Below are 15,691 nucleotides of genomic sequence, written 5' to 3'. Positions count from 1 at the left end.
CGCAATGATATGTGATCCATGTGATGGACAAACTCCAGGTTAAAATAGCTGGATTTTTAGCGCTGTAATATAGGAAAGGATCTGGCTGTATTCTGCAGTGCCAACAAGCAAATGAAGCAGAAAAACGGTGTTCTCTGGATTGCTTTTAAAGCAAATAATCAGGATTAAGATCCAAAAAATAATTATTCCTGGCCCCTGATACATGGGGCTATGTTTAGAAATATCTGTAATAGGCAGCAGCAGCAACAGACAAAACTGGAATGGACCCTCTTGCTATATGCACTGAAGTCTACCACATACACTGCCTGCCTAGCACTGATATCTATGCAGCTTTATTAGTCCTCAGAAGGACTGTTAGTTGAGATTGGACATGTGTCTAATATTGTGGTAAACCTACACTAACACATAAGCAAATCTCTCCCTAGTTCAGCAGCAACTCTCCCTACACTACCTGATTCCGGAGCTGACAGTGACGATCATGGCGGCGCCAGGTCTGATATAGACCTGATAACGCTGTGCTGCCAGCCAATCACTGTAATGCCACATGTAACCCACATGGCTGAGGCATTACAGTGTTTGGCAGACCCCTGCATGTTCACTGGCGCTTTAAAGAGCGCCAAACATGCAGGGCGAAGACACGAGCTCCCGCCGAGCAACCCTGGAAATACTTGGCGAACTCGAGCATCTCAAGCAGTGAGATGCTCAGGCGAGCACCGAGTAGTGGCGAGCATGCTTGCTCATCACTAGTAATGATGACCCATCTTAGATGAGTGAATAAATTGTATGCCTAATATTTTCAGTTACTCCATTGTTTGTGTAGCCTTGTTTGTCGGGTTGGCATACTGGGGTGCTGTCTTCCCTGGGTGGGGAAAGAGAACAATTGGAGGGCTAACTCAGGAGATAAGGCAAGGTTGGTGGTCCCAGAATCTTCACCTTCAGAAGTGTCCCGGGGAATAGGGCAAACTAGGGTGCCCCCTAGTGTTAGGGCCATTGAAGGAGCCCCTGGTCCCGGGTCACCCGACAGCTGGGTCATGATAATAATATAACACTGACAGCGGCTGAAGATCATGACGGTTCTTTGAGTGAGCAGACCCATCCCTCCATGGGTTCGCAGGAACGCACCTCTCGTGGTATCGTACATATACGGCGGATGTCGTGAAGGGGTTAAATGATCCATTGAAGGGTATGGTGTGTGCATTAGAGGTTCTGATACCTTAGTCTCCAACCCATTTGTTTCCTTTGTGGCTGAGGGTTTATCGAGAGGGGGGCACCATTGGCTTTATCTGCCTAGGGCACCAATATATCTTGTCCCGGCCCTCCCTGTACATATACACATATTATAAAGAAAGGTGATAGCGCTTCAAAATGAGGAGACAGGGAACGTGCTGTAATATGGGATGATGAGATAAATGCACTTTTTATCATGTCGAACTGCTGCCATCCTGATTACTCCTTGTGGATTGTGCCATGGCCGGGTGATGTGGAGCCATTGTCTTAGCTTTGCTTTGTGTATATTTGGGTTTCTATATTGTTGTTGTGTTTCAGTTCCATGTCATAGAGCAGCCAGGAGAGTGCGGGCAATGGCTGGAGAAACTTCAGAAAGTGATCTCTAGGCAAACTCCTGCACGTTTTCACCCACACTTGTAACCCGAACTGTACGTGGGAGTGAAGAAAGCTCCAGGCTCTCGCCCTGTAAGGTAAAGTCCCGGTCTGGAGGAGGAGGAGGGTGATCAGGGCAGGGCCAGCTCATGCATTATTCAAGCCCAGAGACGCCTCTCCCTGTCCTGTGAGTTGACATTTTCTTACTTTGTTAGGGACACTGAAGACAGCGGCTGAGGATCTGGGAGCAGAGCCACCCACACACCAGGCTTTGGAGAGGACCTTTGGTTCCCAGAGGCTGCTCCAGGTCAGAGAGAGGAGAGAACTTTCAGGCAGTGACGTCACAATGCTCCACTTCTGGGGAACATTCACACTCTCTGCGTTCTAGGACTTCTCCACATCTCAGTGTCTGGATCTCAGATCTTCTTCCTTTATCTTCTTGCTTCTTGAGACCATTGGTGAGAACCAGGGCAATCTGTGAACTTCCTCAAGCTTCTTGTACTTGTTATTTCTTTGGTTCTACAAGGATGAACCAGAATCCAGGTCTTCCCCCACCAGGGCAGCAAGTGATCCATGTCACTCAGGATCTGGACACGGACTTGGAGAACTTGTTTAATTCTGTCATGAACCCAAAACCCAATTCCTGGAGAAAGAAAATCCTACCAGAATCCTTCTTTAAGGAACCTGACTCGGGTTCCCACTCCAGGCAATCTAGCACAGATTCTGGAAGTCACCCTCCAAGGCTTGGGATCCAACACGTCCGATCTCATTCGTCTCCCGCTTCCCTACAGCTAGGTCCCGGTACCGGTACCGTCCCCAGCCCAGCTCAGCAGCATGCCCACCTCCGCCAGCAGTCCTACGATGTGACAGATGAGTTGCCCTTACCACCAGGCTGGGAGATGGCATTCACCCACACTGGCCAAAGATATTTCTTGAAGTAAGTGAACATTTTGGGGGGTTACGTCGTGGTTGTTTAGGGGTCATGCTTGATAAAGACCATCCTGTAGGCTGTAGGATAAGAGAGGGAATTGCATTAACCCCTTTCCACCCACAGGACTCTGCTAAGGAATGTTGCTATTTCCTTTCCTGCCAGTGGATTATGCAATCCCATAAACCAGGGGTGTCTGTACAGTGAAGTTTTAACTCCTTAGCGGATGGACACAACTGAACAACGGTGCAAGTCGTCGCCATAAATCCGATCATGCACTGGATGAAACTGAATAATTAAGAATTATACATGCGGCAGGATTGCACAAAACAGTATACATCATGCAACCAATGAATACAATAGTTGACCTTTTACACAAAGGGTTAATGTGCCAGATATTTGAGACATTATCCTGGCTATATGATGGGAAAACCATAGCATTGTATCACTCTAAGAATGTGAATGTATCAAATGTTTTACTAATATTTATGTGACGTTTCAGCTACAAGGATTGGAGGATCATATGTATCAGGCTATGCAGCGAGAGCCCGGATTGTGTTCTGGCCTGATATACTGAGTGCAGATCTAATGATTATTATACATTGTGAACGTTTCGGTGCGGGGTAAACCATTACATCTATAATCCCCACCACCAAGCATTGCAGTATAATCTGTGTCCTGATCCCTACTTATCACTGTGTACTCACCAGTGCAAATCTTGTGCAAGAAGTTTCTGCACACAGTCAAAAGTTAGTTACGAAAAGCAAAAACTCCAATTTTATCATTGATAATTATAATGTTATGCTTTTAGCAGATTAATAACATTGTTATGACAATGGCAGACATAAGATTTGTGCAGTACACAGGGGCCTATGAGCTAGGGGGCCACTTCCACCTCCAAAGCAGCCAGCAGCTTCCTTCACAGACGTAATACCGGGTGTGTGATGAGTAACTATTGGACTGCAAAGGACCCATATATTGTTCTTGCTCAGGGGCCCTCTTCTGTCTCGGTCAAGGGCCTGTTATGTTTCTCCAGAATATGTCATGTTTGTATTCCATGGGGAGTAATAATATAGTGTTCATAGTTCATGAAGTATGAGGAGTGGAAGAAGGCAATGTAGATGTCTGGTCACACTGTCACATTACAGCCCCTGCCGCCTCTTAAGAAGTTGTACTTTAATCCAACAGATTCCTGGAAGTGGGAATTATATCAGTCAGATCTAAGTCTAGACTTAAGTCTAGGTATGCAAGCTATAATAACATCATTGCCTTCTTTTAGAGACCAGTTACGACCATGAGTGTCCTCCATGCCAACAAAGTGTCATTGTGCTCCCATTCTGGCCCCTAAAATAAGGCGCTTTAAACATGTTTGACCAAACAGGTTATCAGGCCTCATGGGCTTCTTATGGAGCAACTAGATTTTAGATTATTATGTCAGCTGTTGTTATCTTGTATCTCTCAGCCTTCAACTGTGTATCACCTGGAAGTTGTAGAACTTCAAACAACAGCTGAAAAACTACAGGTGCCCACCTTATTCTCCTCTACAGATTATCAGCCCATGATTAGTCTCCACTTAAAGCTATAAAAGTAGTGCAGTCCTGGAGCAGTGCACAACTCCTATGTGTTATCTGTCATTTTTACACAGGACTGCAGGAAAACCTGCAATGATATCTTCGTTTTGAGAGTTAGGCCAGATTTCGGCATCTGTTATTTCCCTCTTATGTAAAAACATGGTGCATTGTTTATCCAAGAAAAAAAAAGTGGACCCAGGAGGTAAGGGGGCCACTTCTATCTCCAAAGCAGGTGGAATTGTACATTATGATGAGCTATTGGACCACAAAGGTCCCATACAGTCTTCTTGCACAGGAGCCCTCTTCTGTCTGTGTCCGCTCCTGTGTTCGTCAGTGTTTTGTATCCGAGTGTTATCAGTGTTTGGTCAGTGTCAGTTTTTGCTGTCAGTGTTTCATTGGGGATTTTTACAAACACAAAGCTCCTCTTCTCCATGGCAATGTTAATCACGGACTGTACATGGACACCATCCATGTTCTGGCCGTGATTTTCATGGACCCATAGCCTAGGTATGGGTATTTGTGATCCATTGCTCGGATCAAAAGCGGACATGTTTCCGTGATTTTTTGCGGCCTACAACATACGCAAAAAAATACCGACATAAACTACATAGACCACGACGAGCACATGTCCTATATCGATGAAAAACTCAGATGATCGTGACTCAAGGACGTCTCAATGAGGCCTTAATAAATGAAGAAGCTTTACAGAACAACTGCCGATGTCGCCGCTACTACGTGGGTCAACAAATGTTTGTAGCATAATGGGGCCGGCTCTGCCTACACTGCGGGATGGAAGGATTTTCTGGTTCGCTTTCTGTCAATGTTTACATGAAACAGCTGACAAAGTGAAGTTTTAGGGAGGTGAGGCGGCCATAACTGGTGGATTCTGCGCCAGGTCTGTGTTCTCTGGAGCCTTACAACAGCAAACACTTGACAGTGCTGTAGATTTGTGACAGCTTCTCTAACCTCTGACTCTTCACACATTCCTTCCTACCTCACCACCTGCAGTAAAAGTACAGTATGACACGAGGAGCTAACAGTGTTCCCTTCATACAATCTGCAAACGAAAGAAAACCGGAGCCTTTACACTTGCTAGTCTCTACTTCTTATTTTCCTAGATGGTCTACACCCCCCCACTCCTCACACCACCCACAAAAACCTGGCAGCAACCCAAGGTCCACCAGCAGGGCGAACACAGCTAAAGAAATATGATCTTAGGGTCCTACTAGTGGACATGTAGTTCATATTTTCATAAAGTATGTTAAAATACATATAATGAGAACGGAGACTTTTAAACAGTAATTTCATATGAGTGGTGGGGAAGCCACATGTCCTGCAGAAGGCACAACCAGCCGGTCGTCAGCTGACAGACCCAACGAGCAGCTACTCATGTCTATTGGAGAAACTGCTTCTTATGCTTCAGAGCCTAGGTGCACTATTGGCACACCCAAAAACATTCACCCGAAAGCCTAATACCTTGAGTTACTAAATCATGTAAGGTATGTTGCTATTCAGCTATTTTATAGGATCTGACAAAGCTTGCCACCAGAGCAGCTCATCTGTCACCCACATTTTCTACCGACAAGGATGAATTTCTCGTTTGAAATCCGATTTTCTGGCATTCCTTGTTATTGTTACTCCTGTGAGATCAATAATGGGCCACATTATGGATAAGTAAAATCAACTTTCATTTTCAAATGCCGAACTTTGAGGCGTCTGCCATTGTACCTATTGATTGCATCAGGTTACAGCATTCTGGGATTGCTTATTTTGCTATTTTTACACTTAAAAGGGAATCTGTCATCAGGTCTCTGCTATATTATCTAAGAGGAGCGTAATGTAGCGACTAAGACCCTAAATCCGGCAATGTGTCACTTACTGGGCTGCTTGCTGTAGTTTTGATAAAATCACAGATTTATCATCAGGAGATTATTCCTAGAGGACTAGTAAACCTGCTGCCATGTAGTCCTCCATATTCAGGAGCTCTGTATAACCCCAGCCCCACCATTGATTGGCAGATTTCTGCTTATACACAGTGAACATAGAAAGCTGCCAATCAGTGATGTGGGCGAGGTTATACAGAGTTCAGAAGTCAGAGAACTGCTAGATCTGTAGCAGAAAAAAACAGTGGTTTTATCAAAACGAGTGATACATCACTAGAATCATGGTCTCTACAATTATATTATGCTGCACTCATGGGGTCGCAAAAACCTGGTGACAGATTCCCTTTACGTTACATACGTAAGCAATATTCTACCCTGATCTAGGCAACTGAATGTCAGTGTTTGGGACACTCAATTTTGCCACCCAGGTTTGGTAGGCTCGTTGTAAAATGTACTGTAATGTTAAAATACTCTCAGTAGGGTATAAAACCTGTTACTTGCTGTAAGCCATACCCGCACGACAAGCCAACTGTTTTTGGCTGGCAATGTACATGGTGTTATCCAATCACAGATTGGCTTGAATATGAGCTATTTATACCTATTAATTTACTGTCTCTTTAAGCTTAGACGGTGCCAGTCAGAGGTGTAATGAATGGAAAATCACATTGACTTCAAAGGGAGTTTCCATGCCATAGTGCCCTGTCCAGCAACAACAAGGCTTAATGAATAATCTGACAAGTATTTCATAGGAGTCCGTGAAATGCAAGTGTCCAACCTACATCCCGAGCTTAGTTTTTTTGTATTTTGTGTCTCTGAGATTTCAGTTAGAGCTCCATTCAGAATAAAGACAACCTACAATGTATTTGATGTTTAGTCGGGAGGTAAAATATCTTTGAGACATACCAGCATGTGTTGGTAAGCTAATTCTACCGTAAAAAAGAAGGTCAAAGAACATACAAACTTACTCCACACACAAGATCCTGTGGACCATGCCGGTTTGCCAGAACCCCTCTTATCTGAATTTCTCATTAGCACTTAATTCTAGTTTTTGGAGTTATTTTTTATTAGATCTTACCGTAGCATGCAGTGCCTCCTTGCTTTTGTAATAAAACCCCTAAGCACTCTGTGTATTGTGTAATTATGGAGCCTTCATGATTTGGCATTGGCATATCCTTCCTAAGACGTTCTGCTTCTAGGACAAAATCTGCATGTAATACAACACTGAGAAATGATTCTCTAAAGGCCCCTGTACATAACTAGGTGGCCAAATCTGCCAGTATCGGTGAACTATCTAGTGAGTATGGGGCCTTCCCAACTCTCTCCCAACAATTGATGTTAGGGGAGAGAAGGATCTGGCCTGTAGTATTTCAATGGCCAATCCTTCCGTTCTGCAGGGAAAAGAGCCATTGCCAGAAAACTCTGGCAGTGTCCTTATTCATAGAGGATATAGGAATTCTCGGACAACTTACTGTAGCTATCTAATGTATATGAGGGTCTAAATAATACATTATAAAAAAACAACCTTTTACAATTTTTACATTAAAGTTGGACATGCCTATCAATAGTGGAATTGGCTGTCCATCTAATATTTTTGGAGCGCTCCCTAGACTTCTGGGGATTGGGCAGTTTGAATTTTAACAGCCAATCATTTTGTTGTTCCTGCCTATCAGCTGCCGCCAAACGTCCGGAAGCGGCAACTCTCTTCTCATGGCAAAGCAGAGCACCAATGTGTATGGGGAATCGGGAGAAATAGTTGTGGCCCACAAGCATTTATGGCCCACCTTTAAAGCTGATCTTTCACTAATACGTTCTCCAGGTCATCCAGAATTTCTGAAAACCTTACATATTAATAATTGTTCATTGTGAAGTAGTGTCTCCGAGTTAGTCACTGTACGTGGGCATGAACTCTCTGAATTAGGACATGCATATACCAGGTTTCTGATGATCAATATTGGATCAGACCCGCATTGTGCATGTGCTGTCAGGGCTGAAGAGTAAGAAACCGGTCTGTCCGGTCATTGGAGACAATGAGAAGTCAATATGGTGGGGATGTGCCCATTGGAGAGCGGAGCCCACAGACCGCCTATATGATCCATACATGTCTAATGTTATCAGGTTGTGCTATCCTCCGAACATAAACACGTATCTTGTATCCTTAGGAAAATCTGAGTAAGTGTCTAATAATGTACGCTATAAACAGTAGGTGCTCACCAGCGGCTCCTGGGTGGTAAGGATGGGTGATGTAGGGGCAATGGTCTGCGAGCAGACTGTTAATTCATTTATCATTTGTACAGAGATAAGAAGCAAATAAACTGGGTTCGGCCCACATATCCCCTGCAGGAATGAACTCTTAACAAATCGGCTGGAATATTTTTAGAACTGGTTATATTTTCATTAATCTACGTTTTTGTAACACGTAGAGATAGTCCTAATTTTTGCTATGGGAATCCATATCTAGCGAGGCCTGAAATGACTACTGTAGATGAATTTATTGGTTACCCGGCCTACACCCTTCTGATTGGTTCTCCAATTCTAACTTTCTGGTCAATGTATGATACAAAGGTTGTGACCACAGGAGAACAGATCTATCATTCCTGTTACCATTGCTGCCATGTAGATTGTATTGCTTGAGGTGAATTACTTTCAGGAACACAAGAACGCCTTGGGGAGGAATGCATCCCTACAAGTGACAATATCAATGTACTGACACGAGTGATTGATTAAGGGAAATGTTATTACTGCTCTATGTAGGGGTCTTAAGAGCTTTTATTTTGCCTTCTGGAGCAGCTAATTAAAGGGTTTGTTCACTTTCAGACAATCTCATGAAATGCCCTCATTATTAGACATGAGATTTTCTTTTCAAATAATTTTATTGGTTTTTAGTCATTAAACAGGGTAAGGGAAGGAAGGGAGGAAAGGGAATGGGAAGTAAAGAACCTTGTACAGGTACGGAAAAAATTTAAAACTAGAGAACCCACAAATAGACATTAAATAGCATATAGCAAATAACAACAAAAAAGGAAAAGAAAATCGACAATCCTTATTATGGGGTAACATTCTTGGAAGGAGATACGACATCCCGGTACTACAACGGCCATGTTTAGGCCTCAAAATATAATACCTCTTAATAGGTGTATTTGATATGGAATTTGTTGTTCCAAGTCTTCCATTTTTTTGTATATTTGTGGATGTGATTGTTGTTAATCACAGATCTGAGCTCTAAATCACTATGTTGGCCTATTTTATCAAGTATGTCCGAAAGCTTAGGAACCTCGACTTTCTTCCACCATTGTGCTAACATGGTCACTATGAGGATGTGGATGATAATATGTCTTAAGGTACTGTCACACTTAGCGATGCACCAGCGATCCCGACCAGCGATATGACGCGGTCAGGATCGCTGGTGCATCGCTAAGTGGTTGCTAGTGAGCTGCCACACAGGCAGATCTCACTAGCGACATCGCTGGGGACGGGGGTCGCTACTTACCTGTCACACCAGGCGATCCTGCGTCCTCCCGCCCGGCTCCACGCGTAACAGTCCAGCCCGTTCTCGCGCGATCAGCGATAACCAGCAGGGGAGCCGGTCGTAGGTAAGTATCAAACACAGCGATATCGCTAGCAATATCGCTATAACGTCACAAGTTATAGCGATATTGCTAGCGATATCTCTTAGTGTGACAGTACCTTTACCGAATCATCAAATTGTTCCATGTCTAATGAAAGAAGTGCTCTTTCAGGCGTAATTGTGAAGTCCTTAGCAATGAGGTTAATGTGCTGTGTGACCTGGAACCAGAGGTTTTTGATCTTTGAACAACCCCAAAATATATGGTAGAGGTTCCCTTGATGTCCACAGCCTCTCCAGCACAAGGAAGATAATTCTGTGTTAAAATGTGATAACCTTGTCGGGGTATAGTACCACCTATTTAACAGTTTAAGATTTTCTGACTATGGACCGTGCTTGCTGGTGACTGGGGAAAGAGGGGTGAAACAGGTTGGTGATGAATACTTAGGGCGATTCACATGCTCTGTAATTTATCATCCATACTTTTTGAATGGGCAATTCTTTTTCATTTCTATTCTGCCAGCACAATAGGTGCAGGACTAACCTTTCCCTCATGCATTGATTCCTCCACTGTCTAATGGCTCAGCCTGCTTTGAAAGGTAACTTCTCTGTTATTCTTTCATGCAGTTTGACAGATAAGGTGTGCAGAAAGACAACTCCCTATATTGCATCTCTTCTGCTAGAGTCAGATTACACTTGACAACAGGCAGTGGGGGGAGTAAGTTTTTGGGACATAAGCTTGTCACACAAAAGAAATAGCTGTAACTGGTCCTGCCAAAATTGTCAGGTTAAACTGGCTTTTATCCAATGAGTCTTAACTTAAGACAACATAATTTTGAAATAAAGTGATCTGCACTGTTTTTTGAGCGGAATATTTATCAAATGAGATCACGTTGTAAGTCCAGCAGCCATGTAGAGGGGTTGATCGGTAGAACAAGTTATCACCTATACACAGAATTAGTGATCACTTGCTCATCGGTGGATGTTGTTGATCGGCATATCATGGAATTTTTTTCCCAAAGGGGAACTTTTATCTCTATTACAAGGTGGCATGGCAGATCGCACATCTAACCACCACTCCGTTCATTATGGAGCTGTTGAAAAAAGCCAAGCTTAGTGCTCGTCAGCCTCATAAGGGAATGATTGTAGCACAGGGCGAGTATGTGCGTTGCCACTCCTTTCCAATAGGGATAAAAGTTCCCCAGTCTGCCGATTGGTGTAGGTCCCAACTGTCGTACCTCCATCGATCAAGTAGTTACCACTTATCCTGTAGATAGGTGATAACTTGCTTTATCTGGACAACTCCTTTAAGGAATACGTTTGATGGGTAAATAAAAATTTCCTACGTAACTAAAAAAGAGCCATCTCCAAAGTCCCCCAACACAAAGAGGTTCAACTAAAATTATTCAATGCCTAAAACGTTCTATAACTTTGAAGAAATAGGGCAATGGTTCCCTAAACATGAAATAAACTCTAAAAGTAAATCTTTTGGTCTTCAAAAGAAAAGCGTCCAAAATAGTGTCGGGAATGGTTTTCGATAACACAATGTCACACTTTTAAAGATGTCATGTCATTGACTTCAAAGAAATTGCTAGCACAGCTTCTACTTTTTTGCGGTAGGTATTGTGCTACTAAAATTTACTGCATTTCTCCCACGTCTGGCAGAGACGGAATCCTGTGCTCCACACATGGACCATGTCCATAAGGGTGAGCTGAATATATTGAACATTGTACTACTAAACCAATATTGCCACAATCAATAAAATGGATAAATAAAGACATTTACCTTCCTTTTTATTTTCATTGATGTTGTCTATTGCCTTTTTGGGTGTAGTATCTCAGACCCGCATTACAGGGTGGGGAAAACCAAATGCTCCAGACTAGCTTTCTATAATTACACTAAAACTAAGATTGGAGGTCATGAAACAACTGCAATGCACAGTTGCTGAGGCTTCTAGGATTCACAGTTTTATGTTTGAAGTAGTTGGAATGTGATGAAGCCGCTCATCACGTAGCACATGCTGTCTCTCCAAGCAACAGGAGAGACAAATAGGGGCCGTGGTCCATCCTAGTTTTTTATGCGGAGATAAGCGCTCATCCCATAGTGATCATACAGCTTCATCCTGAACAAGGCCTGTATGTCATAGAACATGTGTATTAGGCTACATGCACACGGCGTCAGCGCTCTCAGCCTGCAATATATGTCAGGAATTAGTTCCCATAGGCCATCTTTCACCAGACAGAGGCCAAAAGTGTGTCCTTTCGTCCTCCATCTGGGGCTACTGTAAAGAAACCTATAACATGTGATTTACGTTTCATTACAGTGGTTATGAATAGTGGACGGATTCCTTGGTGGACGGATGTCTGACTGTGGCCACCATCGGGCACATGTCTTCTGAGCATATGTGCCCAACACATGCAACAAACATATTTGTGGACCGAGCCTAATCCACTAGGTCATATTGTCTACATACACTCAGATTATCTTGTATGGTACAACTGATGGCTTAGTACTTACAGTCCCTCATTAAGGTGATCACTACCCTCATTAGATGCAGTTGTTTCTGAAAAAAAGTGATGACTAGGCACATGGCATGAAAATATTTGTTGATATCTTCCGAATTAGGCCTCATTGACACAGCAGTATTTGGTCAGCATTTTGCATCAGTGCTTGTATGTCAAAGCCAGGAGTGGGATTTACAGAGGAAAACTATAATTGAAAGATTGACACCTTTTCTGTGTTTTGGAGACACTCCTTGTCTTGACATACAAATACTAATAAAAAAAATACTGATGTGTGAATGAGGCCGTAAGGTGTAACAGATAACATGGAGTCTTACTAAAACCTGGAATTGAAGCCCACTTGACAATAATAGTTATTATAACAGATAAAATAGGTCACGGTCTTTATTGTCCCCTGCGTCTGTTCTTACCCTCAGCGTCGTGCCCATATTCATGTTGTTATTACCCATATGCCAGTTTTCTGCTCTAATAAAAACTTTGCTAATTTTTGTGACTCACATGTGCAAAAATTTTGCAACTTGGTTTGATTTTGCTCCAATATTTTCTCTTTTCTTAATAATGAACGGAGTAATGCCAACCAATAGATTAATTGTAATTTATGCCACAAATTGGTATAAATGATACCAAGAATAGGTGCCAGCTATAGCTCAAGATGTGACAAATTTATTGGGAGGCGTGAGTTAATCTTTAGGGCACTTTACTCCAGTGGGCTTTTGTTCAAGACTGACGTAGGAAAGTCCAATCTTTAGAAATTCTTGATATGTCTCCTCCTTTATCATCCACCATGATCTAGTAACCAGCCCTCACCCCTCAGCTGCTAGGACACCTGCTGTCTCCACACCCCTGAAACTTACACCCATACTTAGATATATAAAGGCAGAGATATATAATATGTATGTATCATTCATGACTCTCAATTGCTTTCAATTTCCTGGCAGTGATTCTTGTGACACATAAAATCATATGTATATTATTCACTGTGTATATATTGTATATATACCGTATACGTATATCCCAGGAATCGCCACTAGGACATTTCACAGTTTTCTAGAAAGAGTTATATTGTGAGTTCCTCAGTGTAAGGACCACAAATCCTTAGGATTAGAGGGGCAATATTCCGCACTTTATTCTTCTGATATGTTCTCGTACTATATAATGTTCCCCAGTGAGTGTCAATGGCTAAACTATCTGGGGAATGTTGTGATTTCAATAAAGCTTCAAGTGAGTCACTGCTTCATTATTATTTCGGACACTGATAGATTCAGCTTGCCGGAAAGCAAAGATTTAGTAATTAAATGTACATAAAACTGTTGGAAACTGTGGTGAAGCACTTCACAAGAAATATTAATTAACATATTTGTATGAACAAACCAAATGTTTGACACTAAACTGAGGCATCAGATCAGCAGGACAATCAAGATTAAACTAGTTCCCAATGTTTCTAAGCCACCTACCACCTACTCGGATAGAAGACTGCGCCCAAGTAACTCCATGATCATGCGCAGTATGAAGGACAGTGGTTGAAAGCCAAAGTCCTAGCTGACTAGTACCAGAGAGAAATGCCATAAAAGTTATATTTTAAAGACAGATTTTGATGGGGGAAGATGCGTAGGAAAAGCTACATAAGTACAGAAGATAACTTTCTGCCCTTGTAATGTAAATTCTGAAGTCCACCACAACAGGATCTGTTCTTCAAAAGACAACCCCTTTAAGGGCATGTCACACTAAGAGATATCGCTAGCAATATCGCTATAACTAGTGACGTATATAGCTTCTTAATAAGATTAGGCTTTATTTCCAGGTGTGTTGCAGGTTTTGTCACATTTAATGGAAAAAATATCACAGAATACAGAGATATATTCTCCTGAAAAATGACAGGCACCATGATGGAACAAAAAAAAAAACATTTTTCAGATGTCGATGAATGATACATTTCATGAACATTTTCTTTATTATTATTAGAGGTATTTTACATTTGGTTTTATTTAGATTTGGTTTACAGTTACATTTGGAAACAACTTTACATTGATTATTAATATGATTCATGTTTATTAAGTATAAAGTTATAAATGAGGTTAAAAGCGATGTCTCAATTCAGAAATAGGTAAAATTGCAAAGTGCGTACTGAAAAACAAGCAGTTTATCTTTTATTAAAGCTCCTCTCCGTTCTGCAGAATAGGTCTGATCACACTGTTCAGAGTTTGTTCAGAGTGTGATCATAGTGTGATCCGATTCGTTCAGATGAGAATATGGAGACTTTTTTTCACATCTTCTCCATTCAGTGAATGTGTGGAAATCGGATTTCAGTCATATGTCATCCTAGTGCAGTCCAGTGGTTTCCACGCACTCGTTGACTTGGATGGTTGGGTGCTGCCCGAATATCGGATCAAACTTGGGCATGCAGCAATTTTTTTCCTCCAACATACTCTGTCCAAGGGAAAAAAATCTTACATGTGCATGACCCCATTAACTACCATTGGTTAGAGTGCAATCCGATGTTTTGTCGGATCATACTCGGACCAATAATATGGTCATTTTTACGAGCCCTTAGAGTGTCTGCTTATCTGGGCAAGGAGCTCATGGTGCGAGCAAGCTCTAGGCTTTAAGGCCTCCATGCAACACTCTAAAGCTTTCCGGATTGCTGGAACCGGGCATTTTCAGGCCCTCTGTGCTTCTTTCATGATTGTGTTAGTAGCCTGGCAGAGCGCTCAGTTTGGAGCAGTGTGTCCATGTTGATGTTCTGAATTGTCAATCTTCAAGAGAAAGCCGGAGGCTGAGGAGTGGTGCACTCCTTCACTTACAACTTGAGAACATCCCTTTAGTAGAATTATACTGAAGTACTAATAATATGAAATAAAAAAGAGCTCTTTAGGGCATGTTCACATCTGCATTAGAAAGTATGATTTCTGTTATGTTCTAGGATAAGGAAAGGAAATACATGCAGGATCTGTCAAATGATGGGCACAAATGGTGCCAAACTATATTCGGATTCTCTGGGTTTTTAATGTGGTGTTTGTCATCACAACTTAGAAAATAGGGTTATTCTTTCCGTTAGAAATGGAATCTCCTAATAGGAAGCATTTTTTTTGGTAGAGAAGGGGTTACAGAACAATAATAAACTTGTACATGAAGTGCTGAAAAAGTTGGAATTTAAAGCTCATGACTGGAGGACATAGAGAGTCGTGTGCATAGAGCCCTCATTGTTCTTCCTATTTGTCTCTTGCTTAAATTTTAATAATTATTGAGTTGCTGGTGATTATTAACTGAGATTATATTTAACATTGAGAAAAGAGCTGCATTCCTGGGTTACAGAGGACAACACCATGCTGGCATCTGTTATTATAAGTTGGCAGGATATTTCCAGGTAGTCCGGGAAAGTTGTTTGCTTGGCATACACAACATCTACTTAGCTTTTCTCTAGTGGGGGCAGAAATTCTGTCTTATTTGGTAATGCCTCGTGATTGTCTCTGTAAATATAGAAAGGTGAGCTGTTCTTTGAAGGGAGCTTATATCTACACATCTAGCCACAGTTGACATGAATTTCTGCTATATCTTCATGTATTGTTTTTTTTACATTTGAAGCTATTACATGTCACGCCAGGATGGGGGTCTGGGTCGATCTGTC

The 15,691-nt window shown here is 42.1% G+C and overlaps 1 protein-coding gene across 1 annotated transcript in view; it reads left to right on the top strand.

The window, feature by feature from the left end:
• The first annotated feature begins 1,786 nt into the window (after positions 1 to 1,786).
• WWTR1 (WW domain containing transcription regulator 1) overlaps positions 1,787 to 15,691 on the top strand; it is a 116,985-nt gene continuing 103,080 nt past the window's right edge. The window contains exon 1 of the mRNA XM_073581082.1: positions 1,787 to 2,536. Within this exon, the coding sequence (XP_073437183.1) occupies positions 2,127 to 2,536 (410 nt within the window). The 5' untranslated portion in view covers positions 1,787 to 2,126. The remainder of the gene's footprint in view (positions 2,537 to 15,691) is intronic.

The sequence above is a fragment of the Dendrobates tinctorius genome, unplaced genomic scaffold (assembly GCF_039654945.1).
Source record: "Dendrobates tinctorius isolate UK_male_01 unplaced genomic scaffold, ASM3965494v1 ptg000069l, whole genome shotgun sequence".
Classification (NCBI taxonomy): Eukaryota; Metazoa; Chordata; class Amphibia; order Anura; family Dendrobatidae; genus Dendrobates; species Dendrobates tinctorius.
Note: the sequence above shows the minus strand (reverse complement) of the source record. Positions and strands in the feature narration are given on the sequence as shown.